The sequence below is a fragment of the Fusarium redolens genome (assembly GCF_020744475.1).
Source record: "Fusarium redolens strain MPI-CAGE-AT-0023 chromosome Unknown BKA55scaffold_13, whole genome shotgun sequence".
NCBI classification, from domain to species: domain Eukaryota; kingdom Fungi; phylum Ascomycota; class Sordariomycetes; order Hypocreales; family Nectriaceae; genus Fusarium; species Fusarium redolens.
In genome coordinates this window covers 48,284-62,082 of record NW_025763676.1, presented here as the reverse complement: position 1 = coordinate 62,082, position 13,799 = coordinate 48,284, and the positions used below count along the sequence as shown (strand labels likewise).

The 13,799-nt window shown below is 33.5% G+C and overlaps 3 protein-coding genes across 3 annotated transcripts; all 3 read right to left on the bottom strand.

Annotated features, from left to right (window-relative positions):
* Positions 1 to 339: 339 nt before the first annotated feature.
* On the bottom strand, positions 340 to 914 carry BKA55DRAFT_541983 (uncharacterized protein; the record flags this gene model as incomplete). The annotated part of the gene is made up of 3 exons (XM_046190446.1): positions 340 to 642; positions 697 to 739; positions 811 to 914. The coding sequence occupies 3 exons, from the start codon at positions 912 to 914 to the stop codon at positions 340 to 342; spliced, it is 450 nt and encodes a 149-aa protein (XP_046046185.1).
* Positions 915 to 1,962: 1,048 nt separating this feature from the next.
* On the bottom strand, positions 1,963 to 3,679 carry BKA55DRAFT_705401 (heterokaryon incompatibility protein-domain-containing protein; the record flags this gene model as incomplete). The annotated part of the gene is made up of 6 exons (XM_046200663.1): positions 3,240 to 3,679; positions 3,191 to 3,210; positions 2,621 to 3,085; positions 2,506 to 2,582; positions 2,301 to 2,469; positions 1,963 to 2,226 (listed from the first exon to the last, which is right to left on the bottom strand). Exons 1-6 carry the CDS (start codon positions 3,604 to 3,606, stop codon positions 1,963 to 1,965), a joined length of 1,362 nt encoding a protein of 453 aa, XP_046046184.1. The 5' UTR covers positions 3,607 to 3,679.
* A 688-nt stretch (positions 3,680 to 4,367) lies between these two features.
* BKA55DRAFT_705389 (uncharacterized protein) lies at positions 4,368 to 5,515 on the bottom strand (the record flags this gene model as incomplete). The annotated part of the gene is made up of 3 exons (XM_046200662.1): positions 4,368 to 4,795; positions 4,817 to 5,129; positions 5,190 to 5,515. The coding sequence occupies 3 exons, from the start codon at positions 5,513 to 5,515 to the stop codon at positions 4,742 to 4,744; spliced, it is 693 nt and encodes a 230-aa protein (XP_046046183.1). The 3' UTR covers positions 4,368 to 4,741.
* Positions 5,516 to 13,799: the final 8,284 nt, after the last annotated feature.

Sequence of the window (13,799 nt, the reverse complement as noted above, 5' to 3'; positions counted from 1 at the left end):
TTCTTCATCTTCTTCTGTTCACGCAGTCAGGCGGTTGGGTCAATACTTGCCGAAGAAGCGGATCATCTTTGTCTTTGTCGGCGTGGTGTACACGGACATCCCTACAGCATTTCCAATACTCTTATCTTTGAGCTCTTTCAAGGTCCTCGGTCGATAGGCTCACCGCTCCAAGCCATCCGGCCTTGGATACGTGTGCTCCCTAACAGGGCAGAATGGGCAGACATTACTAGGTGAATTATGTACTGTACTAGGCCATGACGAACCATCTCGTCCTTTCTTCTAAAACACTTTCCTCCTTCGCTTCTTGGACGCCCTTTCACTGGGCAATAAGGTTAGTCGCTATAGGGGTGAATCGTGATCGAATCCTCGCTGAAGAGGCCTGAAAAGCCGTAGCGGGTCCTGCTGAATTTCTTGTGTCCCAGAAGGTAATTCGAATAGAGGGAAGAGACTCCCTGGGTTCAGAGAGAGGCGAAAAACGCTTTTGTCTTTCGCTTCCAAGAGTTTGGATAGCCACGTCTTCAAGCACTTGCGCTCGTTCTTTCGTGGACCCGGAGAGCTTCGCGATTCTAGCTTGCTCGCGCTCCTGTCCTGCATTTTCTCGTTAATCAATGTCAGCTTGGGCTTCAACACCAGCGACACAATCTGAGATCCAGTCAGTTCCAAGCCACCACGAACTCTCTCGCTACGGGAACTTACCGGAAACATCAGACAGATTGCGGCCAAGTTTGCTCTTGACTTCCTTCCGTAGCGATGTAATATCCAGCTCTGAGCTTCTTATGTGACGGATGATGTTAAGGTCGAGACACTCACAGTCGAAGGATACTGGGAATGAGCGATTTATTGTGAAAATTGAAGAAACCTAGGGTGTCGGTGGTACCCTGGCCAACAAGAATATCTGAGTTGAGATTATCCATCACGAAGAGGTCAAGGTCAATTGGCTCCTCACACGGATGAAATCCTAGGGAACTAACGTTTCCCACGACGAATAAAGCCTTGATAACACCGGAGGTGCAGCCCACGCGACATTCTGCAAACTCGTCTTGCTCATATGCAGGCTGAATCTTATAAGCTCTCGGATTCGCAAATACAGGACTGACAAGATCCAAGTCCGATCAAGTATTCACGGTGACACAACTTACAGAAGTGTCAAGCTGGGAAATAATACTTCGCTCGGGTCTTCCTATACAGTCCACTCTCAGTGCCTGCGTATCTGGAACGAGTGGCTTGGCAAGCCGACCCCCATACTTGCTCAAGGTCTCTGTCTGCTATAAAGAGTCGACACCCATGATCAGAAGAACAGCCAGAGTAATGAAAACATGGAAAATACACTCAAGACTTGTGGTTTGTGAAGGAGCACCGGTAGAGATTTGCCCGACTGCTGTGACGATCTTCCCCTTGGCGACTGAAAATTGTCTTGGTTCCTCGGAGCTTGTCTGCTTGATAGACGCGTATACTCATTAGGGCACAGCTATTGCATCTTGTTACGTTACGTATCGTGAAGGTTAGTTCTTCAACGAGATTTCTCTCACAGTTTAAACTCTGATATCTGAGATGATGGCTAAAGCCTGGAGCCATTGAGGAAAGACCGATTGTGCGGAGCCGACAAACAATAGATTCAACAGAGTAGCCCATTCTCGTACCCCGGGGTTAGAAATATGGTTACTTGTTGAAAAGCCGTCTGCCACTCAGGTATAACATGACATTGAGGCCATATAACATGGATAGTCAGCAGTTCGATATCTGGATATTATCTTCCGGAAGTGCAACAAGCTTCAGGTCACCTAGCTTCATTGTACCATAATAGACTTGAATATCCTCAGCACCTTGCCTTTCAGATGATGGTCCTGGCAAAAGTGCAGCTCGATGTCGAATGGCCGCTTTGCACTGTGGCGTATGCTTATCTGCAGCGCACGCTATTAAAGACGTTTTGCGACGTTAAACTTCTCATTCTATTAGCATTTGTTAATTAATGTGCTGCATCTTTAGAAGATTAATATTACAAAGTCCCCCTCTTTCGTATTGAGGATCAGTAGCAAAGCTCCCCGGTATTAAGGAAACAAACAAATAATGTCGACTGCTCCTAGCTCTCCTTTTCAATGCAACAGTCACATAAGTGCTGCTCGGCAAGCGTAAAACAACTCTATCGGATTCGTCTCCACGAGGCCCTGCTTTCCTGATTTCTTTTGCTATATCCTCAAGAGGTTCACCCGGTACGCACTTACGAATCTTGCAAGACCAAGTAGCATGAAACAGAGAGAATATCGTAATGAATGGATGGGTTAATGAGCCTTGTTCTACACAAAATACCGCGACAAAGAATTCGGGCAGGCAGCCAGGTCGAGTTCCGTCGCATACGAGCCGTCCTGCCGATGTTGGAGGTTGCAGTCAGGATAGATGTCGAGGATTGAGAGTTGCTCCTTCGCTGTCGACTTCAGCCAAAACTTGAAAGCGAGCGTTTGCCGAGGGACCCTGGGGATTGAAAGGTCTGTTAAGATGGCCATACACATACACTCTGTTTGGAAGCTCTCCAATTCGCCCTCGGTGCCTACTATCTCGATATATCCTACTCTCGTTCTGTAATACTTGTGATCACTTTGGGACCGGCTTAAAAAATGCAAACCAAGCCATCTTTATGAGTTAAGTAGATCCAGGCTAGCCGAGAGCCATCTTCGAGTGGCTTGTTATGAACGGTCATTTCAAGGCCTTGGGGGGTGACCTCAGGTGGTCTCACATATTCAGGCCCATTCTCAATAGAGATTTTCGACGCCACGATATCAGAATATTTGCAGGAACCACTGGACCGTGTCACCACTCCGTTAACAGGGAAGTATTGAGGAGAATCGCAAAGAAGGCCCGTGGTGCTGTGGAGGGCGGTTGATTGCCAGAGGAAGATGCTGTAATCCACTCTTCTCCTCATGATCTCTTCTTGCAGTCGAATGAATGCCCTTCGTCCTTCTCCATACAGGAGAGGCATATTAATATCAAAGATACCAAGAAGGCAATATACAATATCTTCCTCCCTTGTGGTATTACGTTTCGATACCCATGACATTCGCTGAGCGACAGGGAAATGCCCAAGGTGCTTCTTTTAAAGAAACATAGTAATCGGGATAGAGGTTATATTGAATATAGCTTACTTTAGACTCTATTTACTTCCCAATTCGGTCTAATCTTAGGAATAGAATTCTACCTCTCGTAGAGCAATTAACTCTTGCAGACACCATCCTCTAGTAAACCACCTAGCATCTGTAATAGATGCTCATCAACGAAGGGATCCGGAGGGGGGACATCATATAAGTAAACGTAACAGACATCGGCATTCTTGTACAACAAATTCATGGAATTTATGGCCTGAGACAACTCAGCGCTTGACGACTTGTTGATGCAGCAGGTGTCGATCCACACCCATTCTAGGCCATCTTGTACCCCTTGAGCACAACAGCCTTTGAGTTTAGCGATCCCTTTCAAGTGTTCATACTCCCGCTGCTGCAGATCGCTAAACGTAACCTCCTCAGAGGCCCAAGTGTGTGACAAAATGGCGTATGGCGGGATACTATCTCCGACGAACTCAACGAGTTTAAAGCTCGTACTGCTCAGGAGTCGCATCTTAACTAACAATAAACGGGAAAAATCAAAAGTACAGGATTTTGGAAGTAGAGACTAGGAAAAGATATCATTAAATAAAGTCGACTTTGCGATTAATGTTGTCGTTGGAGATCCGATGACGATGGATGGAGTTGATTGAGTAATCACGCCAGTTGAATCTCTATTGCAAAGTGCCAAATGGTATATCTCGATGAAATGAAATGGGATCAGTGCCTGCCTTAAATTTCAGGAGAGGGAATTGACCGGAACCAAATTAATAGTTTATGCAAGCAATTCCCTGCCCGCAACTGTCAAGAGGGGATAATCTCTTTGTAAGATAAATAAAGAGAAAGCAGGGTGGGGCGCCGCTTGCCTAGGTTATTAAAAATATGTCTGCCTAAAAAGCCTGCGCCCCTGCTTTAGGTTGTAATAGAAATCTGCCACTTTGATTCCCCAGTGGGTTGTATTAATGCAGGTGAAAGCGCGGAATACCCGAGAGCCAAGTAGGCCTATAGTCCATCTAGCCTCAGCATTAGAGATGGCGAGACATAATATAACTACCTCGACACGGCGGGACACAGCCCAACGAACCCCATCTTCCAAGCCGATCGCTCCTAGAAACAAAAGAACATTGAAAAGTAGCAGCAGTAAAAGCAACGGTTAATATTATGGACCCAACACCTATTGCCTCTGCTAAATTTCTTAAGTCACTTTCTCTATCTCTTTAGTACGCAAGGACCTCCGCACAGGTCTTAACGAGGGGTTCGGTCTAATTAAAATACGCCAAATCAAGGGTATATAATTCTTCAACTAAAGTATATAATAATAGAAGTCCCAGCAATTTTAATTATTATAAATCGCAACGTCGTATAACCTATACCTATATACAGTCTGCCTACCTCGCCTGTGATGCCTTCTCTTGTTACTGCTGACCTCTCCTAGAGGGTCTCTTTTCAGGCATTTTGCCCTTAACTGTCCCTGCTAAAGGCCCTTATAAGCTAGGCAATCTGAGTTTACCTTCCGGTTAATATGATTGACCTAGCGATTAACCTTTATATAATTATAGCAGCTTAAAGACGGCCTTGTGCCCACTCTCGGCGGCATATGATAGCGGCATCTGACCATTCCTGGCCTTTGACTCAATACTGGCTCCCTCCTAGATACTATATGTATTATATAAGTGGAAAGATAAAGTAGAAAGAACCGTTTGCTATTTCGATCCTGGTTCAACCAGTTCGTTCTGGCTCCCATTCAGACTGAACATCAGGTTGCTATTTTGGATAAACTCCTTTTGCCCAGCACCGACACTCGAATGAGTATTAGCCTCTTCGCCGCCAGTCATTTGTGGGTGAGTACCGCCTACAGTGGCGCGACTCATAAAGGATTTGACGCGGAGAGCTAAGGGCTTGAAGAATGGCAGGCAGGAGCAAGAAATGGCAGACGTCAACTCACCGAGAGACCAGAGCGCAGGGGTGACGTTCCACCAGGTCATGTCGGCGTCCATCTTGAGCCATCGCATCCGCGCGATGGAAATGCCCACAGTCCTATGTGCTTTCTGTTAGTGACTTCCACTGATGGGATTTGTTTCTTATTGCTTAACTCACAGGAATCCGAGACTAAAAACGAATAACAAGTAGGCTTTCTGTCGGCGTGGCAACTGGAGTCGCCACAGAGCCGGAATTGGCAGCGTCAGGATGAACAGGTCGCCGATCGAGTTGAAAACGCCGTTGAACCACCACATTATGGTTATGTGTGGGACGCATTTCGCGTCAACTTTTGGGTCCCAGACGCCTGCAAGAGGAATGCACATAACAAAGACGAGGATGCAAACGCCGCCGCCCCAGAGTACAATCAGTACCATTGCTCCAATGCAGTAAGGCCGTAGTTTGGAAGCGGAGAGAAGCCGGTAGTAGTTGATTAGAAATGACATCTTGATGAAGAACAGTGATAGCATGTAGAAGAATACGGACACCCAAAAACACTGGGTTCGAGGTTAGATGCGACTTTGCTTGGAGGAATACAGCCTGCACCTACCCTTAGGTAGAGAATCTGATTTTTACTAGAAACTGTGGAAATATGCCTTCCAAGACCAAATCGAGTCACTGATGCTGGTTAATTTTTGTTTCTGATGATAGGGTCGTAGTGGGACAAACTTGATGTTATCGCAGTACCACAAGCTATCGTGGTGAACTTGCGAAAATTGTTAGCACTGGCACTTTTATTTCCTTCGGCGCGTTCCGTCAACCTACCAAAGACGCGATAGCGGCCATGTCGTCCAGCCTAAATTGCTTCACCATGGCTCGGCTCACGACGCGCAATACCACCATAAGCGTGGATGTGGCCAAGAGAAAGGTGGCGATGCCAATAACCATGGACACTTTGCTATCATCAGAATCCCGAAGGACCAACTCGACGCCGGCCATGAGGTTTCAATAACGTAACGTAAACGCGACAGACCGCCAAAAGATGCGTGCTGATGCGGGAGGACGATCTGGGCAAGACGGACAGGGGAGCTTGGAAGTAAAGAACGGGGCCAAGTGGGATTTAGGGGAAGCCAGAGGATTTACCCGAGCTGTCGGGGCTCGACTGGGACAGTAAGCCCCCTATGAAAGCTTAAATTAGGGCTGACGAGTTCGTCACAGGCTGATTGGACTGCTGGGACGTGGCTACCGGTCTAACGTATTTCCCCACCACCCCGTACACCCCTAGACCCCGCACACCATAACACCATTGACGCATTATCATAATAAGCCACTTTATTCTTTTCTATAAAATTTAAATTAAATCTATTTTTTTTTGCTATTAATAGAAATAAATTTATAAGTATTAGATTATAAATATAAGATATTATTATTAATAAAAAACTAAAAATTAATAAGTTTATAAAGCTTTAATATAAAAATATTTAATTAAATTATTAACTTTAAAAGATTAATATATTAATAATTAAGATATTAAAATAATATATTAGAAAGATATATTACTAATAGTTATATAAGAGGATAATCTTATTAACTATATTATTAAAAAAGAGTATGCTTTTTAGCCTTTAATAAGGCAGGAAATATATAACTTTATATAAGCCTTATTTACTATTAATAAGGATATCTTATATATTAATAAGAACTAGGTTAATAGATTTATATCTTATTATTAAATAATAGATTTATATCTTACTATTAAATAATAAAAATAAAGCTATTAAGAGTTATAGATATTATAAAGAAGTATTATATTATAAAGGAAATACTTATAAAGTATTATAATAGTTTTAATTATATTATTAAGATTAAAATATTATATAATAATAATTATATAATATAAATAAAACTAAAATCTAATTAAGGAAAACTAATAATAAGATTATAGCTAGGACTATTATAATATTTAGTTTAAAGTATATAAAGTTTAATAATTTAACTTAAAGCTTAATATTAGAGTTTATATTAGTAAATAGTTATTATCTTACCTTAATAGTTATTTTTATAAGAGAAAACCTTTAAGGATAGTAATTTCTAAGTATTTTCCTTAATTAGAAGTATATTATAAGTTCTAGAAGTTAGTCTAATACTAATATCTTCCTTAAATAGTTTATAAAGGTATTTATACTTAAGATTATATTATTAAAACTATTTTAATAAAGACTTTTAGTCTTAAACTAATATAAATTATATATAATAGTAGAATTAATAAAAAAGGCTTAATTAAATAAGATTTAGCTTTTTTAATTACTTTTATATTCTTTATATATTATATAGCTACTTAATATTATAGTATTTAAATTATTAAAATAATATTATTATTAATTAACTTAATTTTAAGTATTATATAAAGTAACTTTATTATATTAATAGAAACTATTTCTAAAAGCTTATAAAGAGGCTTTTTAAAAAGCCTTAAAGTATAAGAATATAATAATTAGCTTTTTATTTATTAATTTATTTTTAATTAATATGTAAAAGGTATTAAAGTCTTTAAAGCCTAAAGAGAAAAAACGCAAGTTATTTAAAAGGCCTATAACACTAAGGAAGATATAAGTTACTTCTAAGACTATATAAGAAATGCCTTAAGGAAGTTATAATATTAAAAAATAGCTCTAAGAGGCTTAAAAAGATAGAAATTTATTAATTTATAACTTTAAATATATCTTAAAAAAGGCAATAAAGTCTATTAACTATAAGAATAATTAAATATAATATTTAAAAAAGAAAAAAGCTATATATAAAGTATTAATAATTATAAAAGCTCTTATAAGTTAAGTTCCTACTTAATTTAACCCTAATTAAGCTTTTCTTAAGATTAAATAAATTATTATAATATAAAATTAAGTTAAAAGAAATATCTTATATTAAATTAAGGAAAATAAATAAAAATAATATAAGAAGATTCTATTAAAAATACTAACAATAGAAAATATATTCATTACTTAGTATTTAACATCTTAAGTTAATTAAATAAATACTTATCGCTATATAATTAATTAAAGTTATCTACGGATCTGGATATAAGGTTATTACAGGTATGCGGGGTCTAGGGGTGTATGGGGTGGTGGGGAAATACATTAGTCATTCGCTTGGAAACGCCACATTCTTTCCCAATGCTGGAGTAGGATGGTGCAGGTAATAATTAAATCCGTAGTAGAAAAGAAAGACCATAGCCATAGGAGACGATTAGAGCATATTAATAGCCATAACTAGAAATAATAATACAAACCCATTTAATATAATAAAAAAGAATTTAGCTAGAAAGTATAAGATATTAAAAACTTAGAGAAGTTAGTTATTAAGTATATTTATTAAATAATAATAAAAGTAAAAATATAATAATTTAGGAAAAGGAAGAAAAATAAAGCTTTTTACTTAATATTAATTAATAAATATATAACTTTATTAAAAGAGCTTATACTAAGCCTTTATAATTATTATTATAAAAACTACTTATTGTATAAATCTTACTATAAAATAACCTGCTTTAGTTTAAAGTATTACTTTTTTATTAATTTTATTTTATTTATTTTTATATATAAAGTTAATTAATTAAATGCCTTATTATATATATTTATTTAATTAAGGTTAATTTAATATTTATTAACTAACTTATATAAAGTAATAGACTTAATTTAATTTCTTTACTTTTAACTATAATAGAATTTTTAAACCCTGCCTTTAACTTGCATTTATTTTAGAACTCTATATATAGACTCCTTATCCTTATGCTTTTATAATTTAAGACTATAATTAGGCTAGTTTTTACTAATTTAAAAGCAGCTCTCTGGCAATATTAGTTGCCCTTAAAAATATATTAAAGAGCTAGTTTTTATATATAGTTAAGTTTAGGCTTATAAAATAATAAGAAAAGCTACCTTATTTACTTAAGGAAAATAACTTTTCCTTAAGGTTATTTTTAAGTTTTTAAAACCTAATAACTTATTAATAACTTAATATAAATTAATTGAAGTAATATAATATTTCTTTTTTATATAATTAAATACTTAAATTAGGTTATAATTAAAAATACTTATTTTAATAAGGTTAAATCTATTTCTTAATAAGAAGTTTTTTATAATAATAATAGCTATTACATATATAATATAAAATTCTTTTTTTTATTAATTGCCTTTAAGGCAGGCCTAATAGTTATATTAAAATTATAACTAATTATATAATAGGTATAATTATATAAATATAAGCTATTTCATAATATTAAGGTAATAGACTTATTATATTATTATTAAAAAGAGTTAAAAAAGGGAAAATTAAGTTAAATAATATATTTTAGATATATAATAAATAAATTAAATATAATATTCCTTTAAGTAAGTTAAAAGAAAAAAGTTATTTTAGTTATTAAAAGCTATTATATATATTACTTAATTAAGGTAGTAATTATAGTATTAAGGTAAATAAACCTTATTTAATATTAACTTTTATTATAATAGCTTATTATAAAGGTTTCTTTATTTAAATTATTAATAAAAAAGCTATAAAGCTAAATAGCCTTTTATAAAATTAAAAGTAAAAAATAAAAAGAAATAATATTAATAATATAGCTATTATAATAACTATAATAAGAGATATAATTAATAGCTTCTTAAGTATATATTTTTTTTATATTTCTTTTTTAAGTTTATAAGTTAGCTTTAAAAGGTATATCTAAATATTTCTAAAGTCTAATATAGTTTAAATATTTATTACCCTTATAGCTAGTAAAGCTTTATTAAGTTAAATTATTATAGTTAGCTACCTTAATTACAGCCTAAACCTAGCTATATATATACCAGCTAAAAAAGCCTTCTTATTAGCTAGCCCTAACCTTCTTCCTATAACCTACCTAAAAGGTCTTTTATTAACCTCTGCTACATACTATGCTTTAATTACCTATTATGCAGTAAGTTATCTAACCTGACTTTCCCTTCTAACCGCAACTGCTAATAGCATTATAGCTATACTATTATAATGCCTACTATCTAAAGAAGCCTGCAGCTACCTAATAAGGCCTTTTATACTAAAATGCCTAACCTAATCCCTTATTTTATAATAGCTCTTAAAGACTATAAATATAAAGGTAAGCTCTATATTATAATAATAAAAATTAAAAAGACTTAAGATAAAGAAGATAATATTACCTTTATTAAGTAAACTACTTTAGGCTATAAGGTCTTCTTACTTATATATTATTATTATAAAGAGCTAATAATCTCTAAAGGCTATCTTAAGGAGGAGATTAAATTACTATAAAAGCTAGAGCAATTCCTTATAGTAAAAAGGCCTATAAAGGCAAGTAATAAGGGATTTATTAAGGACCTTAAACTAGGGACTTTAATTAAGAACCTATATAGATATTAGCTTAATAATATAAAGAAATAGTTAGTAGAGCTAATAAAGGCTATAAAGCTAATTAACGGCTAGTAAAGATGAGGGGGATGGCGTACTGCAATGTAGATAGAAGTGGGGTAATCGCGGGGTTTTGTAGAAGAAATGCATTAAGTTTTGTATAAATTTAGTTGCCTGAAGTTAAAGACCTGAAATTATAACTGAATTTAGTATTAGCGGCAAAAAGAGGATTAAATAAGTTATAAGACAGATTATATAACTATATAAGCAAATTAGCTATAATATTACTATATTATTAATATAAATAGGAGTTCTTAAGTAAATATATTAGACTTTTAATTAGTATTAATAATAATATATTAAGTCTTAATTATAATATATATCTTAATAATATTATAATTAGTAATTATAATAATATAAAAAGTAAGGTATTTTAATATAATTTAAGCCTAGTCTTTTTAAAAGATATAAATCTTAAATTAATTACTAATAGTATTATAAGTAATAATTCCCCTATTTATATTAATAATATATTAATATTATAGCTAATTTACTTATTTACTTATATAATTTATTTTATAACTTTTCTAATTTTCTTTTTATTACTAATACTAAATTTATAACTTTAAGTCTTTAACTTTAAGTAATTAAATTTATATAAAACTTAATATATTTCTTCTAAACCCTATATTACCCTACTTCTATATATAGCAGATATTATATTATAGGTCCTTAGTTTTCTATAATACCTCTTTAAGCTACTTATTATACAAGCCGCCTAGGCCAAGGGCCCTGAAGAACTTCCTGTCCCTCCTGCTTAGCTATACCCCTCTGCGCAGCTTCCCTTCTAGGTCTATAAGGCTCTGACTCTTAGAATTAAAAAAGGCTTTATTAATTAGAGGATCTATTATATAAAGAAGATATATAAGTAAGAGGATCTTATAACTAAAGATTACTAGCTTAATATAGCTAGTATTATCCTTATTAAACCAGGCCTTTCTAATATCTATAGCTATTATATAAAGCATATTACCCTTGCCCTTCTTATCTCGCCTAAGAGCTTCTTTAATCTTAGGGATTATATTATAGCCTTTAGTTAGATATGGCTTATTAGCCTTAGGTACTTGCAGGCCTCTTTAGATAATAGGTATTATAATAATATAGCTATAATACTGTTAGCAGTTATAGCTAGAAGGTATTTAGGTTAGATAACTTACTATAGGAGTGTAATAAATAATTAAAGTATAGTATCCTTTTAGATAGGTTATAGAAAGAAAGTTAGGGTTAGCTAATAAGTATATAAGACTTTTTAGCTAGTATATATATAGCTAAGTTTAAGCTATAATTAAAATAGCTAATTATAATAATTTAACTTAATAAAGCTTTACTAGTTATAGAGGTAATAAATATTTAAATTAAATTAGATTTTAAAAATATTTAAATATACCTTTTAAGGCTAATTTATAAACTTAAAAAAAAAAAAATTAAAAGATAAAATAATAATTTATGCCTTTATAGGTAAATATAACTTAAAGGGCTATTAGCTTAATTATAATATAAAAATATATTAAATTATAAAAAAAATACTCCTGCCTACTTGCAAGTTATAATATACTATACCAAGCTGGCATAACACATCCTCTAAACTCATCCGAAGGCTCTAATATAATATGCAGTAACAACTCATTCCATCTACTGCTTCATGGCATGGTAATCCGTTCTACCTATGCTGAGTTTATTATACATCTCCGTAGCAAGTCGCAGCTATATAGCGGTAATGTAACTTATCAGCGCCGCATCTTTAAGCATGGTTATAGAAGCTCATAGTTTGAAACTGGCCTGGCAAAGAATCACTGCTATTCCTTTATTAACAGCTTTTCCAACTACCGCCAACAAGCAGCAGTTAGGTATCTCGCAAATCGTAGACCGATGCTATTATATAATAAGAATAGATAGAAAATAAGACTGTGGTTAAACTCAAGCTTTGTTAGAAGAAAGCTTGGAGTTATGGTAATTATTTAGAGAGACTCCCTAGTGTCTATTTTTATAGTTTATCTAGGTAGTGGGCAAACGGCCCAGGAGTTGGGGCTGCTAACCCCATGCCATAAAAATACCGCTAACGGCGTAATATGAAACATCCTCTAGGTCCGCGTATTTATCATACTTATGGCTAGATACTACAAGGGTCTTTCATAAACCAAGTTTCTCAAGGCCCCAATTCTTTAATCTTAAGTTTTGCATAGATGCTAATATAATTATAATAATTCAGGTAAAGATAATAAGATCTCTACCATAAATTAATAACTTAACCTTTAATAACAATATACACATACATACTTAGACATGCCAAGTAGCCAATATAGCTATTAATTAGCTGTAAATAATCTTCTTAAGTAAAAGTCTTTATTAGCTTAAACCTTGCTTATTTAACTATAAGGTTAACACCATGAAGTAGAACTTATAACTAGGCTTCTATAGTAGCTAGACTTTAAAGTGCTATAGTATATTACTAGCCTAATAAATAGTCTTTATTTTATATTAGTTTAGGCTTTTTTTATTATAGCTATAATAATACTAAATAGCTAGTTATAAAATAAGTAAGACTATTTTATATATTATAATTATATAATTATTAATTTAATAATTATAGACTTTTAGAAGCTATATATTTTAAGAGTAATTTAAGTTATTAGATTATTTAAGTAATGTTTTATAATATAAGTATATAAGTAATTAATTATAAAAGTTAATTAAAAAAGGCAAAATATTTATTATATATATATAAATATTAATATACCCCTTTTTATATTTTTATAATATAATTATAAAATATATATAGCTAATATATTAATTTGTATATAAATACTTAAGAACTAATATTATTTTATATTATTAAAATCAAACTAATTATAAAGGTTATAATAAAGGAAGAAACTAGCTAGTAAGAAGGGGTATTACCTACTTATAATTAAAAAAATAGCTAGGAGCTTAATAACTATATTACCTTTTAGTAAAAGAGGATTTATATAGATATAAGCTAATAAAAGACTGCAAACTTCTACTTTTACTAAAAAGAGGGATGGATAAAAGTGATATAGCTACTTTGCGAAAAACACATATTAGCTATAGTAATATCTTATTAGGTATAACTTCTAAGACATATATAAATTTTCTCTTATTTATTTAGGGTTAGTTGCTAAAAGAATGTATAATACCAAAGTAGGGCAAAGTAAATACAAAAGTAATGCATTACTGAAGTGAAATTGTCTAAGGACAGAGCCGGATGACTAGCTGTAGCGTGATCAAGCGATTGACCACTTTCTCAAGCACCGAATACGTGGTGGTTCCCGTCGGTGTTCTTGAGAAACCAGCCTAGTTCTT